Source organism: Nyctibius grandis, chromosome 9 (genome assembly GCF_013368605.1).
Source record: "Nyctibius grandis isolate bNycGra1 chromosome 9, bNycGra1.pri, whole genome shotgun sequence".
In the NCBI taxonomy this organism is placed as follows: domain Eukaryota; kingdom Metazoa; phylum Chordata; class Aves; order Nyctibiiformes; family Nyctibiidae; genus Nyctibius; species Nyctibius grandis.
This window is the reverse complement of record NC_090666.1, coordinates 33,091,707-33,110,222: the sequence shown is the minus strand read 5'-3', so window position 1 is coordinate 33,110,222 and position 18,516 is coordinate 33,091,707. Positions and strand designations below refer to the sequence as shown.

At 45.8% G+C, this 18,516-nt stretch overlaps 1 protein-coding gene across 1 annotated transcript in view; it reads left to right on the top strand.

Annotated features, from left to right (window-relative positions):
• Positions 1-4,960: 4,960 nt before the first annotated feature.
• The window catches only part of SLC12A8 (solute carrier family 12 member 8), a 59,772-nt gene continuing 46,216 nt past the window's right edge, over positions 4,961-18,516 (top strand). Inside the window, exons 1-4 of the mRNA XM_068407853.1 lie at positions 4,961-5,024; positions 13,272-13,491; positions 14,126-14,272; positions 17,121-17,312. Coding sequence (XP_068263954.1) covers positions 13,423-13,491; positions 14,126-14,272; positions 17,121-17,312 — 408 coding nt within the window. The 5' untranslated portion in view covers positions 4,961-5,024; positions 13,272-13,422. The remainder of the gene's footprint in view (positions 5,025-13,271; positions 13,492-14,125; positions 14,273-17,120; positions 17,313-18,516) is intronic.

Below are 18,516 nucleotides of genomic sequence, written 5' to 3'. Positions count from 1 at the left end.
CTAGTGTTAAATGTTTTACTAAAATGAAGCCTTGTAACTTTGAAAGTTCCTTCAACTTAATGCTAATGCATGTTTATGTTAGGCGTGTAATGCATTTAGCTAAACCTCACTTTGCAAAGGACAAATGCTAAGAAAGTATTACTGCTAATGAAAAGACATGTCTTTAAGTTAAAATCTAAACTTTTGATCAATTTTAATTTGCTTTGTGTCAGGGAAATGAATTTATAGTCGCTTTTGCTCTACTCGGCATATAAAACCTTATGTTTCCTTTTTAAAATTGCGTCTTTTGGTAGGAAACACAAACTGAGGCAAGCAAACATTTCTAAGAGTTGTTTCTTGCTTTCCTTAATCCAATGGATGGAAAGGTAATATTGTGTAAACAACATTATTTTATTTTTTTATGCAATACCATGCTGTAAATATGATTTATCAAATAAGGATGTACCTATGATTGAATCTTTGATTCTGCACAGCTAGAGTTTATATATAAATATAAATGTGTCTTGACAATCAAGGACTTATGTCAGTCTTCCTTTATGACGTTTCTTATTGTTATGCATTCCATTTGTTTGACTTGAGTATTTGTATTGTCTGTAAAGTATGTAATGTTTTTATAGCTTGTTTAAAAAAAAACAAAAAAGCCTGTAAATAGGAACGAACTGATCACAGTACTGCTCTGTTAGAAGGCATAGGATGATGTACTGTTTGTAAGCAATAATACATGACAGTGCTAACTTTACAAGTAGCATAAGGATAAGTTCCAAAAATACCTTTGGGAGTTAATAGCCTTGTTTGAGTTAATGAATATTCTTAATCATTTTTATAAATAAATTCAAATGTCCTCCTGCTGGAGTATATAACGTTGTTTACACAGCACAATTTCAGTCACAGAGGGGACAGTCTTTAGATCTATGGCTTCATCCGTACACACTTTGAGTAAGAAAGGAATGGCTTGGCTGCACTTCTGCGAGATGAGGAAGACTGCAAAAGTTGAATAGCTGTGTCTCTAAAGGATGAGAGATCTTGTTCTGCTTCTGTGCTGATCCCTGACAATTCCTCTACTTAAATTTGGAGTCTTTAAGTCCTGGTGTTGAACTGATGAGACTTGGGCCTCCGGTAGAAAGGAGTAGTTCTCTTCTTATTTCATATGCAGATAAACAGTGAACTTACAAGTCGCATCTTCATTTGAGTTGCGTATTTTTCAAATTAAGAGCTATGAGATGATGAGATGGGTTTATTCCAATAAACTAAACGTCAAACTTATAGTTTGAATTGAATAGGTATTAGACTGTACAGAGCAGTGTAACTATTTGAACAGTCATCAGTGCTTTAGAACCCCCCACCCCCAATTTATAAATGTATATGACCTACATTTTATAGAAAAAATGTTTTAAATGCTAGTCATTTATATAATATGTGCTTTGAAGGATTTGCTAGTCCACTTCTGTCACTTTTAGTACACTGGTTATCTTTTATATGTAATGTATGCTTTTTATTATTATTATTATTACTATTATTATTATTATTGTAGTAAAGCATTTCAGTAGGAGGAATTTTGCAACAGTATGAGGGGTTGAAATTTTCATTGTCAGAAATGAATTATACTGGACTTTGTCTGTGTAGTCTTGTCTTTCTTTTAATGCTGTCTGACGGGAAACTTGGTGTTCAATAAAGCAAGTGACCTCCTTTTATTTTGAAGGCATACTATGTAGTGCTGAATTGGATCTGGAAATATGATGAATTTGAAGACAGAGAAATTAGTACAAAATCTAGTGTACAGAAGAAATTGTGTTACGAAAAACCTGATGATATACAGTGGAACACTGTTACAGTGCATTTTCGGATATAGTGTTATTTTCCTGAAGTTCATATGCCTTCTTTGTATTACAATTAATAAAAAAAAAATTAATCCGTATAGATAAATTTAGGATAATAGGTTTATTTCAATGATTATACAGTATTTCTTTATCCTGCAACATCTATTCCGTCCCTTTATTATCAGACAAAAGACCATAACCTGAATTCCATCAGTAAAAGTATGTATATAGGTGAGAGATGGTTTTGTACACACCTGAAAAGTATGAGTTTGTATATTCCTTATGTTTCTGACAGAAATCAGTACATGAGTCTCTTTATTCCTGTGAAATGAGGAATTTCCTGATACCAAGAGAGTGTGTGTGGGGGGGGTGTGTGTATGTATGTACGTAGGTACATGAAAGATTTTTAGCTCTCATGGCAAAAATGATACAAGTATAAAAGGATTTAATGTAGTTCACATCACTTACATTTAATATGTAAAAGAAACGTTTAAATTTCATAAATCAAAAAAGACAACAATAGTTTTGCAGGGAACAAAACTATTTGGATAGCAGGCTTGACCAAATGAATTTTTTTTTTGGTTAAACTTGATATATTTTAAATGATTCTATTTCTGCCTTTATTTCTGCCCTAAAAGCAACTTAAAATATTTTGGGAGTTAGTCTTCCTGTTCATTTGACTGTGAGTGTAATTTATATCATGGTTTACAAAATGTGGCATGAAGGATTGGATTGTTTTATCTGTATAGTACAATGAAAGATTGCTTTTTTTTTTTTTTACATAATCATGGTGAATGGTATTGTATTCTTAGGATTGATTTATTCATTAAGTGACTTAATGAGTTTCATCACTTTTGACATTATTGTTTTAATGGTTAACTTAGTCTTTTGGGGTTTATAATACCCTTCTATGTATTGTGATACTAAGGGAAGTTATGTTTTTGCTTTATTTTTAATTAAACTAATAGTTTGATAATTTATATTTGCAAATGATGCATTTTAAATGTGGTCACTTGCTGTTTGAAAAATAAAAATATAGAATACTGTTTTATGAATAGACTTAGCAGTATTTTTCATGTTAGATAATTTCAAACAAAATCTTTCTTAATGAGGCAGATGAAGGCATGTAAAGATACGTATTGTTGTGCAAGAACTGAAGTGGATACTTTCAACAATTAAGTGGAATATTTAAATATTTGACTTGAGATGTATAAAACTTATTTGGGTTTTCTTCCCCGTTGGATATCCTTCTTGCCTCCTTTGATTATAGGAAGCAGAATATCCAACCTTAATTTTAATCCTGGACTTCTAAGAAGATTGCACTGGAATCCCTTTAATAGAAACACCTAGTACTAGACCGGCTTTCCTTTTGTGATTCTTGTTTACACTAGAGGGAATTTACTCAGTGCCAGTAACTCTTCATGCAAATGAGAATCAGGACTTTGTTTTAGTCTCAGTTGCAAGAAAAGTGAACTTTATTACTTAAGTTTTTAGTCTATTGGGCAACAACATGCCATGTGTGCACTACATGATTTTGTAGTATACAGAGTATTTAATATGTAACATATTTTTTCTATTGTTGAAGCAAATATGTAAAACACATTGATGATCATAGCATTTATGCACTTACAAAACCAGAAATGTGCCCTGTAGTATTAATTACTGATAATTTAGGGTTTTTGCCTTTATTTATTCACGTGTTAAAGGCATTGTTTTCCCTGAATCTTTTAGGATCGTTTCTGATAAAGACTTGATTTTTGTGAAACGCGTGGCTCTCTTGATTTTACTTTGTGTAAGAACAAGTTTTGTATAAGAAAATGTTACACATTTCGCACAGAGAAAGAGAAAAAAACTCTTGTGAAGTTCTGTGCTAAAACTTGAGCCATGATCAGATGCGCAGTGGAAAGGTCTAGGATGTGTGGGTCTGTGTGGGTCTAGGATGTGAGTGGCTCCTTGCCTGGGCGTTCTCCACCAGCCACCGTGGGGAACCCTCCCTGGGCAGCGGTGGCTGTGCCAGAGGAGCTTTTCGTCAGCCTCAGCCTAAACCTCAGCCTAAACCCCTGCTGAGGATGTTTAACCCAGTTGACTGAATTTGCGTGGTAGCAGAGAAAGGGTGCTCAAGAGATTTGCTGTAGTGTCTTACCCAGGGGCCAGCAGCCCTAGCAGGGATGGCCGCGCACCGCCGCAAGGCGGTTAAATCAGCACGGAGGTTTCTGCAGGGACTATCTGAAACTGGCCTTAGGAATGCTGCCCTCATTCAGCCCCTCTTGGCTGCGTGAGGCCAGAGGTGTTGCTGTCTCGTAGTGCCTTTACATGCTTCTGAAGTATGGAGTGAGTACAGTGACGTGGCTTGGTGTGACTTTGTTTCAATATGACTCCCGTGTGCATGTTTTGGTATTGGTTTTTAAAATAGCCTGTCAAGAGCTTAACGTGGTATGTTAATATCCAACCAGTGTAGTAACTACTTTTAATGGTTTCGAGTTTAATAGTTTTAAATTGTGGGTGTGCTTTGCAATGTGCCTGAGTAAGCAGTGCCTGTGTACTCAGCCATCCTGCTTGTCTTCAGTTTTGTTATGTTTGCTTACGTTAGTTATACTGATTTTCATTTGTTTTAATTATGCGGTGGAAATAAGAAATCAAAGCTGGTAGTTTCTGCTTATTGGCTTTCAGGATTAAAATTGTCTAATAGTAAAGTGATACTGAAAAGAAGACATTTTCCAATATTTTGATGTTAAAAACAATTGCCAGAACCTACATTTTGTGTTGAGTGAGAAAAATAATCCATTAAATTCGCTTTCTGTTTTTGCTAGGAGAAGGAAAGTTTTATGTTTAAATAATAGGTTATTTATTTATTTAGAGGGCTGAAAAAAAAAATCTCTCTGAAATTAGTATTTTTCTTGCACTGCAGAGGAGAAACTGTTTTGTAGCTCCAGGATAGGCAACAGTTTATGGAAGTAGAGAGATTTGGAGGTGGGTTGGTTTAGGGAGGTAGTCTGGAAGAGTGTCCAATGTGTTGGTTATCTTCTGCATTGCACTTGCCAAATGAACAGAAGATAGTTTCCTATAGAATATTGTTTGCTTTTTTGTCTGCTTTAGTTGCCAAGATTTGGAGTTTCAAGAAGAGAGCTTTCCACTGGAGCAGGGGGTTAAAGCGGAGCCTGTGTGTGCTGTCCTTCGGAAGCCAGCAGCCCTGCCCTGGTTGCTCGGGTAAGTTCCCTCTGCCACAGCGTTGTCCCCTTTCGCATCAGGGCTGGTCTTCGGGCTCATAACGTCCCTGCTGCAGCATCTGCTCTAGCTGTTGAATTTCAAAGGCAGGCGAATGCGTACACATACAAGTCACTGGCAGAAATTAAACACGATGGTTTGGTGAGATTCTGTCTTAAAATGTGTGTGTGTATATTTTACAGTCTAGTCAACTACATCACTTTTGCCAGTGTCTGCAGCCGTGCGCGTCATGCAAAAAGCATGGGACCCAGTTCCTCCCCCCATTATTTGTACTTGCTTCTGGACATTTGCTGGGTGTACAAGTAACTGCTGTTTTTTCCACTCGGGGTCCGTCTCCCCGGGCCGCTCTACCTGTCACAGGCAGAAAAGCCAAGGCATGTTGCTGCGTGGTAATTGTGTGCTGCTGCCTGCTGCTAGCCCAGCGGCTTGGCTTTTGTTTGCCCAGCACCTGCACCTTTCAAGCCTCTCAGCTAGAAATGGGGGTGCCTAGTCCCAAACCAAGCTTTGTGCTAATATCTTTTGACATAGGTCAGTGCATTGGCAGTAGCTTGTACGTAGCTGCCTTCATTTAGAGGAGGTAATACCCTCTCAACTGCACAGCCTGAGAGAGGTGAGCTGGCCCAGTTGTGGAAGTGCAAGCTGTGCCACTGGACACGTTATTTTTCACTTCTATTTGTGTATACATTTTTTTTCTCATGGTCAGATGTGATCATTGGTGCCATTTCAGAGAGGCAGAAGTAACAGAGCTTTTGCAACTGCTGTTAGATCAAGAGCACCAGCCTGGCCTCAGTGAAACCGAGAGGGTTCCATTATTTTAGCAGTGTCACTTATAAAAAATACTTGTGTGTTGTAATATGAGTAACAACTGTTACAGATGTATAATTTTTACACTCTGAAAGCTCTTCAGGAGCAGCACTTCTTTAATCGATCTGTCTTGTCAGAAGATGAACTGAGTCACAGGAGATGATAAAGCAACAGCTACGAGTGCTGGGAATGTATTCAGGGTAATTGCAAGGTAATCTTGACCACACAGCAACGTGTAAGAACAAAGCAGAGGATGTCATTGGAAGCTCAAAGGATGGCTTGTTTGTTTTCTCTCAAGTCCTGTGTTTTCTTCCATTTGTCTTGCCAGTTCCTGAAATCATCTTTGTTATAAAGCTAATTATAGAGATGTCAGAACAGCCTAAGAAAGTTACAGCAGGGAAAGAGGGATAAGCAAGTGGAAGGATACCAGTGTGCCAAAGTGATCTTTTCCTCCAAAACAGGACTCGGGAGGATTTTCTTTAGGACGGCATTTGGTAGCTTAAAGGAAAGCGTCAAAGTAAACAGGATGATCAGTCCCCTAGTCAAACGCGTAGCTAGAGTGGTGGTTGTTGCAGCTACTTGAAAATGAGCCATAAGCGCAGTGTGAGTCCCCACGTCAGGTGTGTTCTTGTTGCCTGAACCTCCATTTTAAGGAATTGAAGCAAGAATGTTGTTTGTGGTGATGCTCAGGTACCATATCGCTGACTGCTGTTATCACGCACTGAACTAAAGCAGGTAAAAATGCATTTACAGTAGTTTACAAGTGAACTCGACTAGAAAAAGGCTGGCTCTTCATTTAGTCTGGGAATATAGTCTTTACGTGTAACAGCCTGTTTTACTGTTGATCCAGGGTTTGTCTGTAGGTCATTAAGTGATGTGATTAGTTAAATCGCATAGTTTATTCACCATTGGTGCTCTGTGTGTACGTGGAAATCAGCTTGCGTGTTGCTGTGTTAGGGAAGTCTGGCAACTGAAGAAGATGGTGACAAGGTATGTGATAATTAACATCCATTCTACTAAGGATCAATCCTTTCCACATTTCACAGGGTGGCTCAGACCTGTGGATGTTTCCCATTCACATCTCTTGCTGACCGACCTCTGCGCTGCTATTTTCCCTGTTTTTAGAGGCTGTGTTTGTATCTTTGACACTTCTGTATTTTTCCCTTACCTTTTATCCCACATAACCTTTTGTCACCTCCTTCACTCTCTGAAATCCATCTCACACTCCATCCCCTGGAGCAGTTTCCACCAAGTGACACCATATGGGCTGTCTAAAGTCCTCAAATCACAGTTTAGGATGGCTGGCACTTGGGCCTGCCAGGCTTCGGATGGTCCATCTGACAGTCCCGAGGACCTGCGTGACTTGAGGGAAAGGATTCCTCCTGGTCTGTGGAACTCACAGGGTTCATTGCTAGCCCTGAAAGCATCCAAGAGTTGGACTTTGATAAAAAAATGTTAACTTCTAGTTGCCTTTGCTCCCCCTTTTTCCTCCAAGTAGAGCTAAGGTGCTCAGCATAAGGTGAGAGAATTTTTAATTAGGCCTTTTAAAAAACTTCCTCCAGTGGTTTGCGGTGGTGTTCCTGGAAGGTGATGCAGACCTCAGAGCGGTATGGAGGACAGCTCACAGGAACACGCTGGTGGCTGAGCCAGCTGTGAGTCACGCAACCATCCCGAGCGTGCGCTGGGGCAATCTATACCATTCCACATCATCTCGTATTTGTTACGAGTAAGCTAAGAGCCGCTTCTCTTGTGTTCAGGCCACCTCTTTATTTTCAAAGCCTGTTCTTTAAAGAAAGCAGGCTGCTGTGCGCATGACCGCCGCTTGCTGGTTGCCCTTGGAGAAGGGACAGTGTGTGCCAGGCTGTGGTTTTGCTCACGTGCACAGTATGGAAAAGCAGCGGGCTCCTCGGGAACGCACGCAGCCCCACGGAAGGACTGCTGTCCACTGGATTCTCCTGCCCAGAAGGAAAATGTTGAGAATTGACATGACTTGAACAGGAGCGGACAGAGACCAACACCGAGCACTCCTGAAAGGGCTTTTTAACAGCGGTGCTTGGTGATTTTAATGTGTCAGTGGTCCTTGAAAATCTCTTTTGCTGGATTTCTGCAGTCGTGGAGGCAGGATTTCCTAAAGGAGTGTTCAGCAGTGGGGGGTGGCAGTGGCAACTGCCCCGAGAAACTTCTTCAGCTCTTGCTTAGCGTGTGCATGCGTATGCAGCGGCAGACGTGCCTGCAGGCAGGCCACAGGACTTGGTCCTTAGTGAATTAGTGACTCTTCACCAAACAAATCGAAGATACTTATTTCAGATTTTGCACTGGCCCTCAAGATGAGAGAATCTGGCTGAACCTGTTCCCTGGTCGTTGTAAAGGGCGTACTCTTTGAAGGGAGCCAGAGGAGAGCTTCCAAAATATTCCAGCAATGGGATATCTCAGAGAGAAATCTGCTGATTTCCTCAGTTAGGCTTCATCCTCCTTTGAGAAGAGTGGTCTGTGTGCTCTGAACTCTTGCTTTCCTGCTTTCCTTTTCTGCCACTCGCTCGGCCTTGCTGTTTCTGTCCAAGAGTAAAGGCTTGTTTACACTTTGCCTCTGCAGGACACTCTGGAAAATCAAACTGGGTTTGCTAGGTTACATGGGTGACTTGTATGGATACTTCATTGCAAATTAAAATGGCCCTAACTAATTTTGCCTTAATTTTGGAAGTAAATTAAGTTAGTGAATGCTATCCAAGCTCTAAGGAAGGGTGTCTAGCGTTAGATTTGATCCTGTTTACATTGAGACTATCCAAAATTCGTGCCTTTAATTCAGATGGAGCTATGTCTATGCAGGGTCAAAGGGTTTCTTGGCAGCCCTGAACAGGGAAGTTACGCTGAAGTGAGTTCGTATTGAAACCAGGTTGCAACCACTCCTATGCGGAATCAGAGTCCCATTTCCCTGTGGTTGGCAGCTTTCCCTCCTGCTGAAACCCAGCAGCCATGAATTTTATTATTTATTTTTTTTGTCAGACTCCTGAGAATTTCAGATTTAGTGGAGGTCTGCTCCTGAACCCTAATTAGTTCGGTTTCCTACATCCAGCGACACGGGTGCTGCTGCCGATCCCTTTGGCACTGCAGCGTCTCGGCCCCTCCCGGAAGAAATAAACCGACGTGTCCCCCGAGTGCGAGTGGAAACTGCCAAACCCGAGCAGGTAGGCAGGGGGGTCCCCACGGGTGAGCTCCAGCTCCCAGCACGGGGCGGCGCGGGGGTCGGGGGCGGGCAGCGCTGCCCGGGTAGACGTGGCAGCCGGCCGGGGCCGGCCCTGAGCGGGAGGCGGCGCCGCGGGCAGAGTGGGCCGGGGGCGGCGGCGGGAAGGCGGGAGGGCCCGGGCGGCGCCAGGTGAGTGGGGCCGGGGCGGCGGCGGCACCCGCGCCCCCCCCCCCCCCCCCACAACGGGGCCGAGCCCGGGGAGGCTGGGGAAGATAAGCCTAAGCGGCGGGGGCAGCCCGGGGACCGCGCAGGGGGCACCTTGCTTTGCTTTGCTCTGCCCGCTGCTCCCTCCGGCTGGGGCGTTGGAGTAGCTCGCTCTGGGGGGGGACGGGGGAAAGGGGGAAAGAAAAGCTAAAAAACAAAAAGGGAGGGGGGGTGGCAAAAGAAAGGCGAATAAAAAGGCAAAAGAAAAAGCAAAAAAAAAGGGAAAAAAAAGCAGAAAAAAAGAAAAGTAAAAAAAGCAGGGAAAAAAAGAAAAGATAAAAGAAAAGTAAAAAAAGGAAAGCAAAAAAAAAAAGAAAAAACGGAAAAAAAGACAAAAGAAAAGGGGGAAAAAAAAGCAAAAAAAGAAAGCAAAAAAAAAAGGAGAGAAAAAAAAGAAAAGACCAAAAAAAAGGCAAAAGAAAAGAAAAAAAAAAAGAAAACGAAAAGGAAGCGCCAGCAGGTACTTGCGGCGTTTTCCGGGCAGGGGTGGGCGCAGCCCCGGTGCGGCGCTGGGCCGGGCCGGGCCGGGCCGGCGGCCGCGGGCGGGGGCACGAAGGTGCTGGCACCGCCTCGGTGAGGCCGGAGCCGTCTGACCGCCCCGGGAAATTACAGCTGCTGGGGTGAGCCCGGGCTTGTTTCCCACCTCTCGTGTTCTGCAGCGTTAGTTGTGCTGCAGAGCTATGTAAAAACAAAGAGTTGGGTAGTTGTTCGGCTACTGCGGTAAATGAATAACTGGGAGTAACTGGGAATAACCAAGTGGTGTTACCTTCATTGCACTGGTGGCTGCTTTATTTCCCTTTAATTCCTGCCTTCGTCAGGGTCCCCTAAATTAGGTGTTTTTAAGAACTTGACCTGGAGAAGAGTTGAGGGGATTTATTAAAGCTAAAGTGCTGTTGGCTGCTGGGTCCCTTGAGGGAGGGAGGCTTGGAAGTACCTCCTCTGGCAGGGACGAGGCTCCGGAGGTCGTGGGACCACACGCAGTTGTGCTGGGGAAGGCGTTAACCTTTCCTCTTTCAAAATCAGCCAGCTGGTGAGTAGCTCAGAGCAGCGACGCTTAGCTCAGAAATGGCTTTAATGTGACAATTAATAAAATATTATTGCTTTGAAGGGATGTGCGGGGCACGGAAATTTCATCTGTAGGAATCCGGTTTTGTAATTAAATAGAGAAGTGTCGCAGGAAAAGGAGACGAGCCTTTATAATGTCTCTGCGAGGAGGTTTGCTAATGCTCTTCTGCTCTCTCGAGCGCTAAATGGTATGGAAAGATTAAAACAAGCGTTCTTTAATTTGTAGGCTGGTTAGTGTCTTTGGCAAAAGCTTTAGGAAAAGTTATATCAGTTAACATTTGAGTTAGAGGCTCGCTTGTATTAGAGGAAAATTATGCCTGTTTGTTTTTTTGGCAGACTGGCGTGTGTAGGAGAAACAGCTTCTGCTGGGTTGGTGACCTAGATAGGTCATACTGCCCGAGAACACCTCGGTGCTGTGCCGCTGAAACCATGCTGCGCTGGTAGCGTGCGGCACGGGACAAGAGGAAGGCTCCCGCCCCGAGGGCTTCCCGCTTTCAGACCCTGAATTGCAGCACCTCGCGTGGATCGGGACGTGGCCATGCGTGCGGTGGCCATCCTGGCCTGTTTGTTCAGCTCTTGCTTCTGCGCTTTACAGCCCCTCCTGTGTTTGCTTCGGTTGCCTCGTCGGGCTGACCGGATCCGTACGTTGCGGAGGGATGTAAACAATTGGAGAATTGAGTAATAAGGTGTGAGGCGGTTGGAAACGCCACAGAGGAGCAATAGTAGAGAGGCAATTTCCTGCGATTGCGGAGGAGAAAGCTCTTACACTGAGCGGGAGCGGGGCTAAGCGGAAAGGGCACGGGAACACAGGGCCGGAGAGGGGTTTTAACGCTGAGAGAAAGGAAAGAAATGGTGAGATAAGGGGGTTTAAATCACAGAATCACAGACTGGTTGGGGTTGGAAGGGACCTCTGGAGATCATCCAATCCAACCCCCTGCCAAAGCAGGTTCACCCAGAGCACGTTGCAGAGGATCGTGTCCAGGTGGGTTTTGAGTATCTCCAGAGAAGGAGACTCCGCACCCTCCCTGGGCAGCCTGTTCCAGTGCTCTGGCATCCTCAAAGTAAAGAAGTTTTTCCTCATATTCAGATGAAACTTCCCATGTTTCAGTTTGTGCCCGTTGCCGCTTGTCCTGTCACTGGGCACCACTGAGAAGAGTCTGGCCCCATCCTCTTGACACCTGCCCCTAAGGTATTTGTAAGCATTGATAAGATCCCCCCTCAGTCTTCTCTTCTCCAGGCTGAACAGACCCAGCTTCCTCAGCCTCTCCTCGTAGGAGAGATGCTCCAGTCCTTTGATCATCTTTGTAGCCCTCTGCTGGACTCTGTCCAGTAGCTCCTTGTCTTTCTTGAACTGGGGGGCCCAGAGCTGGACACAGTTACTCCAGTTGTGGCCTCACCAGGGCCGTGTAGAGGGGGAGGAGAACCTCCCTTGACCTGCTGGCCACACTCTTCCTCATGCACCCCAGGACACCATTGGCCTTCTTGGCCCCAAGGGCACATTGTTGGCTCATGGTGAGCTGCTTGTCCACCAGAACTCCCAGGTCCCTCTCCACAGGGCTGCTTTCCAGCAGGTCAACCCCCAGCCTGTACTGGTGCATGGGGTTATTCCTACCTAGATGCAGGACCCTACCCTTGCCTTTGTTGAATTTCATTAGGTTCCTGATGTCTAGGAGGGTAATGTTTCCTGCGAGGTGAGCTCCGGTTGTGAAATCCATGCATGGAGCCCTTCTCTCTGTATTTTACAAGTTTCAGATTGATAATACGGGTGCATCAAACCGCCCCGTGCTGTCACACACCAGGCACGCTGACTGAGCGCCTTCAGCCACTCTGAGCTGCTGCAACGGGTTGGGGCCACCTCCTTCTGGGCTCCCTCAGTGGAGTAGTGTAGGAGAGGCGGGGGCTGCAGGGCTGCAGCCTCTTCCTACATCCCGCTGGAGCTGCTGTGAAAGACGGGAGTTTGGATGGCTGTGGGGAACCCTTCACTGAGTGAAATCTCTGGCGAGGAAGGGCTGCGCTGGGGAATCAGGAGAATATGGCTCCTTAGTTGTAATCTTCTTTCATGTCGTGTATTTTCTTCTTTTTTTTATTACTATGGCTATTTGCATAAAAACATGTGCTTTGTTTCTTTAGAGTTCATCTGCTCCTTCTGCTTTTGCCCTGCTTGAAGCCCCAATCTCCCCATAACAGCAGCCATTTGTGATATTGTGAAGGGTTATTTGCGTCAAAAAAAGGGGAAGGAGCAGCAGGGAATCAATGAACTCTTACAGTTTTGGTGCTGCTTAACCGGCCACGTGGACAGGGTGAAGAAAAACCTCCCGTGCTGGCCATTGTACTGCAGCTGCAGGAGACCTTCTGCAGCTGAAACACTGTGGTGGAGCAGCAGCAGCATTAGTTATTTGTTATTGGGTATTTAAAAATAGAATAATAAAGACAGGATGGAGAAAGTGCTGAAAAGAAAGGCACAGCTGAAAGGGGTATGATCAAGGCTGTGAAGTGATTAGTGGTGCTGGGAAGTGAATGGTCCGTATGTCCCATGTCACTGGAGCACGGGGGCATGGAATGAAATGACCAGGTGCCAGATTTAAAACCAGCGAAAGGAAATACTTTTCCCAGACGGCACACGGTGAAGCTGTGGAGCTAGTGCTGCAGGATGCGAGGGGTGCCGGGGGTGCGGGCAGATTCAGAAAAGGCCACCAAGGGCCTTTAAATGTAGGGCTGATGACAGAGCCTGTGCCATGGGCAGGCTCAGGGAGGGTGCTGGGGCGGGGAGTATTGCTCCCTGCTTGCTCTGGTGTCACTCTGTGGTTCAGCATCTGCTATGAGCTGCTGTCGGCTCCATCGAGGTGATAGCCTTGTGCTTTTGCAGACTAAGAAAGCAACAGCAGTGTCTTCTGTCTTCCCTGCTTTCACAGTAAGTGCAATAAAATCATGAATCTTCTGCAACGGAGGATCCAGCACCTCAGGAATTTGACGGAGGAGAATAGCTGACCTGCTCGGATCAGCCTCGCGTGCTGTAGTGTTACAGCTGCATGTTGGGCAGGTGGAGGCAAGGCGAAGGATACGATGTTCAGCCTGAACGGGGCCAGAAGTGAGGGTTATGTCCAAGAGCTGTTCCACGAGGAAGCACAGCAGGTATGTTGGAGAGCCGTTTCCCTTCACAGTCCAAGTTTCCATCTCTGGTGGTCTCTCCACCTGGTCACCACCCTTTCTGCCCTCTGAAACTCACTGGCCCCCCAAGTACCATATCTCCTCTAGAAACATAGTGTTGTGATCCCCAGATCAGTCGGAGATGGCTGTGTGTGATGGGTGGGCCATCTTAACCCACTCTGTCAGTCCCAGTCTATCCAGCCTAGTTTGTCGTCTCATCTCAAAGACTTCTGCAGTGCACTGAGGACCCTGCCTGTCTTGGTGGGGTACTTGGCAGGGATAGAAGGAGAAGCATAATGTATAGCTGCAAGCTCTGTAAGGGACCCCTTGAATGGTGGTTTTGGTTCATGTAACAGCATCAGGTGAGGCTGAGTAGGATTCTGTTGCTGCTTATCGTACAAGAATATAAATAGGGGATTATAAATAGGGAACCCTCTCTTCCAGGGCCCAGGGATCCCAACAGCTCTGCTGCTCCTTCATCTTAGAGACAACTTGCAGCAAAGTGGTGTCTCAGCAGCTGTTGGTGGCCATCCCACCGTTGGTGGCTGGCTGTTGCACCACTTCTGCAGCCTGCCTGTAAAGCACGAGAGGTAAAACCGAAGGCTTTGCTTTCCTCTAGGTATCTCAAACGCAGACCAAGCCCTGGTGGAAGATCCAGCTGTTTGTATGGGAGCCAGTGCTTTTTGGAACATGGGATGGTGTCTTCACCTCCTGCATGATCAACATTTTTGGAGTGGTCCTTTTCCTGAGGACAGGATGGCTCGTGGTGAGTGAGTGCTGACTTGGTTGAACATGTGAATAGGCGTTTTCCCCCTTACCTCGTATCTCCATCGCCACCCAGGTGTTTTGGATTCTGTGCTGCTCATTGTAGGCAGTGAGCTGGTTACGTCCTCTGGTATTTTGCAGCTTTTCAAGAAGTTCCACTAAAAAGGAAAGCTGAAGTGGTCTTTGTAAGCTGTTTCCTATTTTAGGAAAGAAAAAGGAAAACACAACAACCACCCTTGACAATGAACAAGGACACCCTTATGTTGTCTTGTTGAGGTGAAATAACAGCTTTTCAGGTAAAGCGTATTGCCACGGTTACAGCTACTCAGCCATCTTTCCAACACCCTGAAGTAGGTCTCTTCCAAACATGTCAACATTGGAGTCCCCGATGTCTTGAATGGCGGTGCTTGGTCAGGTGAAATTGTCATCGCTATTGAAGGGACTTCCACATGTGGATCTGGAATAGTACCTCACCGAGGGTCAGAGCCTAGAAGAGTGTCTCTGCTTCCCTTCCGATGCAAAATGTTGTCTTGTCCCTTAAAATTTCCACTTAGAAGAAGGAAAGCTCCTCCAGGGATGGGTGGAATTTGAGCTTTGAGCAGAGTTCATGTCACAGGCTTGAGTTCATGTCATAGGCACGGTGGACATCTTCCAAAAGGAGCAGGAAGACACGTGCACTCTGTATTGAAAATGGCTTTGCTGGAGGCTTTGAGGGGAGCTACAGTCGTCGTGGTGGAGAAGTCGGGACGATTTTCCTAGCTCCCTTTTCCTCCTGATCTTATTTCCTCCACATCTCCTTTGAAAGCAAGTTCTTGCTGGAGCGAACACAAAAATAAAGCTAGTAAATAAAAGAAAAACTGAAACAGCTGGAAGCTAGCATAAAAGGGAAGGGAGGAGAAGTCGGGGTTGGCAGAGAGCTCCCCTGGCAGAGGACAGTCATATGTCGAGCCGCTCGCAGAGTCCGGCTTTTGCTATAAATTTCCAGAGCCGGGGCTGGTAAAGCTTTGCAGTTCCAGGGAACCCTAATCTTGCCCAAGTGTTCAACAGCTATTGTAACGCTGCACTGACCCCTTCCAGCACGCATGTGTAAATAGGCATCAGTGTTTAATGGGGGCTTTTTCTCCCCACTTCCTCTGCTTGCTGGTGTTGCTGTGAGCCCAGCCTTCCTCCCTGATCTCTGTGTTAACCCTTTCTTCTGTGGGAACCGTTGGGTTGCCCATTAACTGGCTGCTGCCATAGCCTGGTGCCACCAGCAGATTCTGGGCAAGCCCAAGGCTACATGTATGTTTGCATACGTGTGCTATTTTTTTTTTAGCTGAAGCATGTCGTATTTATTAACCCTTTTAACCTCTAAGAGTAAGCTGTTGAAGTAAAAGAACAATTGTCCTTTTAAAAAAGGAGTATCGAGTTGTAGTGGGCTATGGTGCTGACCCAGCCAGCAGCTGCATTTATAGCAAACCTTGGCTCTGTTCCCTCCTGACCAGATAAAGTCTCTGTCAAAGGCAGCAGGATGCTGAACCAAAATAGGATTTTATGATGATAGCAACATCCTGGATATGTTTCTGTTGTTTCACAAAAAAAGAGAAAAGAAAAAAAAAAATCTGGGATTTCAACCAACCCCAAAGCTGAGGAGCAGCCTTTTAGTGCTGGTGGTAAACAAACCCCACCAAGGCTCGCATGACCTCAGGGAAGAGCATTGCTGGAGCAAGGCTGGGAAGGAGGGCTGTGGACATGGCCCGTAAGGTGAGGAAAGGCAGGGGAAGGGAAGCCAGCCATTCACGAAGCACTGGGCACGGGAGGAGGTTTCTGATCGTACGGTTGGAATCACTGTGCAGCGAGCTGAGCGGTTTGTCAGCAGGGGAAGAGGGAAAACTTTTGACCCTGGAAAATAAATTACAGCCACGTGCAAGAGGGCTGGAAGGTCCCGGGCTCAGAAGAGGTGCTTGAATGCTTTTGGAGGTACTAAGCGCCTTCTCTTTCTGAAAATCCAACCTAAATGGCCAACTGAACCCTCAAAAATAGAGGTGGCCCTTAAAGCTGCCACAGGGACCTGCAGCTGGGTTTGTTCAGAGGCTTTTGCTCCTCACCCCCAGTGAGACCATGGCTGCTGCAGCAGCTCCTCCCTCCAGCCCAAGCAGGAAGGGTTGTTTTTATTTCAGTGGGGCTGAACCCTCCGCACAGAACTGCCCCGAGCACGGGGAGGGCGAGAGCCGCCTGCCACGCGGTGTGTGTCGTGCAGATACGGGCCAGCGGGCGCTGGTTTGTGAGGGTGTTATTTATCTTCCACGCCGTGTTGCCTTTGGGGTTTTGTTCTTTGGTATCTCATTGTTTGGGAGGATCAGAGCTTTTAAAGGTAAATGTTCTGAAAAATTAAAATGTGAGCTTGATGCTGTTAATAGCTCAGCTGTGGCAAATCCCAGAGGTTCAATTTTGAAACTACTTTTTGTTATGAAAGTGTTTTTTTTTTAAAGCATGTCATTCTAAAACATGCACATAGGTGGTGATCCCCTACCCATGGTGGCTGCTCATTGTTTGACCTCGTTCTTTTTAAACCAGAGGACAAAATCTGCAGGAGCCTGGTGACAGAGCAGAACCTGATCATGCAAAGATCTATCCAGCCCCAGGACGAGGCAGGTCTTCTTCAGAGGGGCGTTGATAGGATCTGTAAATTTGGCAATCAATTATGTTAAATAGATAAGTGTGTGGGGTGTGGTTTTTCTTTTAATCTGTGATGACTCCAGATTTATTGATCACTAGTGACTAGGAGCAGATAGGTCCTCTTTCTGTCTTGACTAATCTTCATGGTGTGAGTTGATCTTTATTTAGGTGTGGATTTTTTTTCATTCCAGGGAAACACTGGCATTGTCATGGGCATGTTTCTGGTGTCCTTTGTCATCCTGGTTGCCCTGGTGACGGTCTTATCTGGAATTGGGGTGTGTGAGAAGTGCAGCATTGGAAGTGGAGGAGTCTACTCCATGATTTCTACTGTCCTTGGAGGTCAAGTAGGCGGGACCGTTGGCCTCCTTTATATTTTTGGCCAGGTAATTACAAAAAAAAAAAAAAAAGTTACTTAAAGAAAGTTTAGAAACTTTGCAATGCAGATATTAATCTTGTGCTTTCCTGGAACAGGAAGTAATGCTCCAAGTAAAATCCGAGTAACACTCCGGTATGGTGGACAGCTTAGGAGAGCACCACGGGGAGCATTCAGCCCCACTCTGCTCCCCAAGAGCAAGCCTGTGCACGGCAATATGCCGCCTGGCATGGGTCACAACGGTAGAGGAACTGGGTGTCTGAACAAGCAAACCGTGCAGGACATGCCCTCCCATCCCAAATTACCCCCCTTGCCAGGACATGCCCTTGCTGGCAAGAGACTTCACTTAAACCCAAGCGGGAGAGGCCAGGGTGGCCACCTGAAGCACAGTGAGCGGCTGTGGGCTGGCAGGTTGGCCTTGGCGTGCTCCCTGCGCCCTTAGGGACTGGGCAAGCCTTGGCTGCTTCTCCACGGGAGCCAGCAGCAGTGGAGCTGGTATGGGAGGAGAGCTGGACAGTGGTAAGGGCCACAGCTCATTGACTGAGATCCGAAAGGCACAGTTCTGGGTTCTCTGAAGGTCCCCAAGGAGCCGTCATGGTGGTGGAGCACTGAAATACCCAAGTAGTAAACATAAAGAATGGAAAGTAATCTCTTAAACCTGCAGTAACTTAACCCCCTCCCCCCATAAAGCTGTTACGAGCAGTATAAAATGTGGTGAGCAGAGAAGCATTTTTATTGAGGTTTGTTTTTAACTGACTGGCTTGCAGCGATCTCCGAAAACCCTTAAAAACCCCCAAACCAAAAATAATCCCCTCTTCTCCTCTCACTCCAGATTAAAAGCAAGTGTCCATAAAATGCAAACTGCACACAGTTACAAGCCAAGATATGGAAATGGGCCACACATGAGAATCCTTCCTGTCATATTTTCCACTCTCGCTCTCCGAGCGAACCCCGTCTGGGAAAGCAATCAGGTTGCAGCCTGTCCCAAGGGTTGTAAAAGCCGGGCTGCGGCAGCCCCAGCCCCTGCCTAGGCATCCTGTGCGTGTGGGGGCTGTGGGGTGGGAGCTGGCAGCTTAGGAAGGCTTTGCCCGCTCCAGAAGGCTGGTGCCTTTCCCTTCTCTTTGGCCATGCTTTCTGCCCAACGTGCCTTGCATCAGCTGCAGGCTGCTCCCCCGCTACAAGATGCTGTAACCTCCATCATGAGGCGAGTCCAG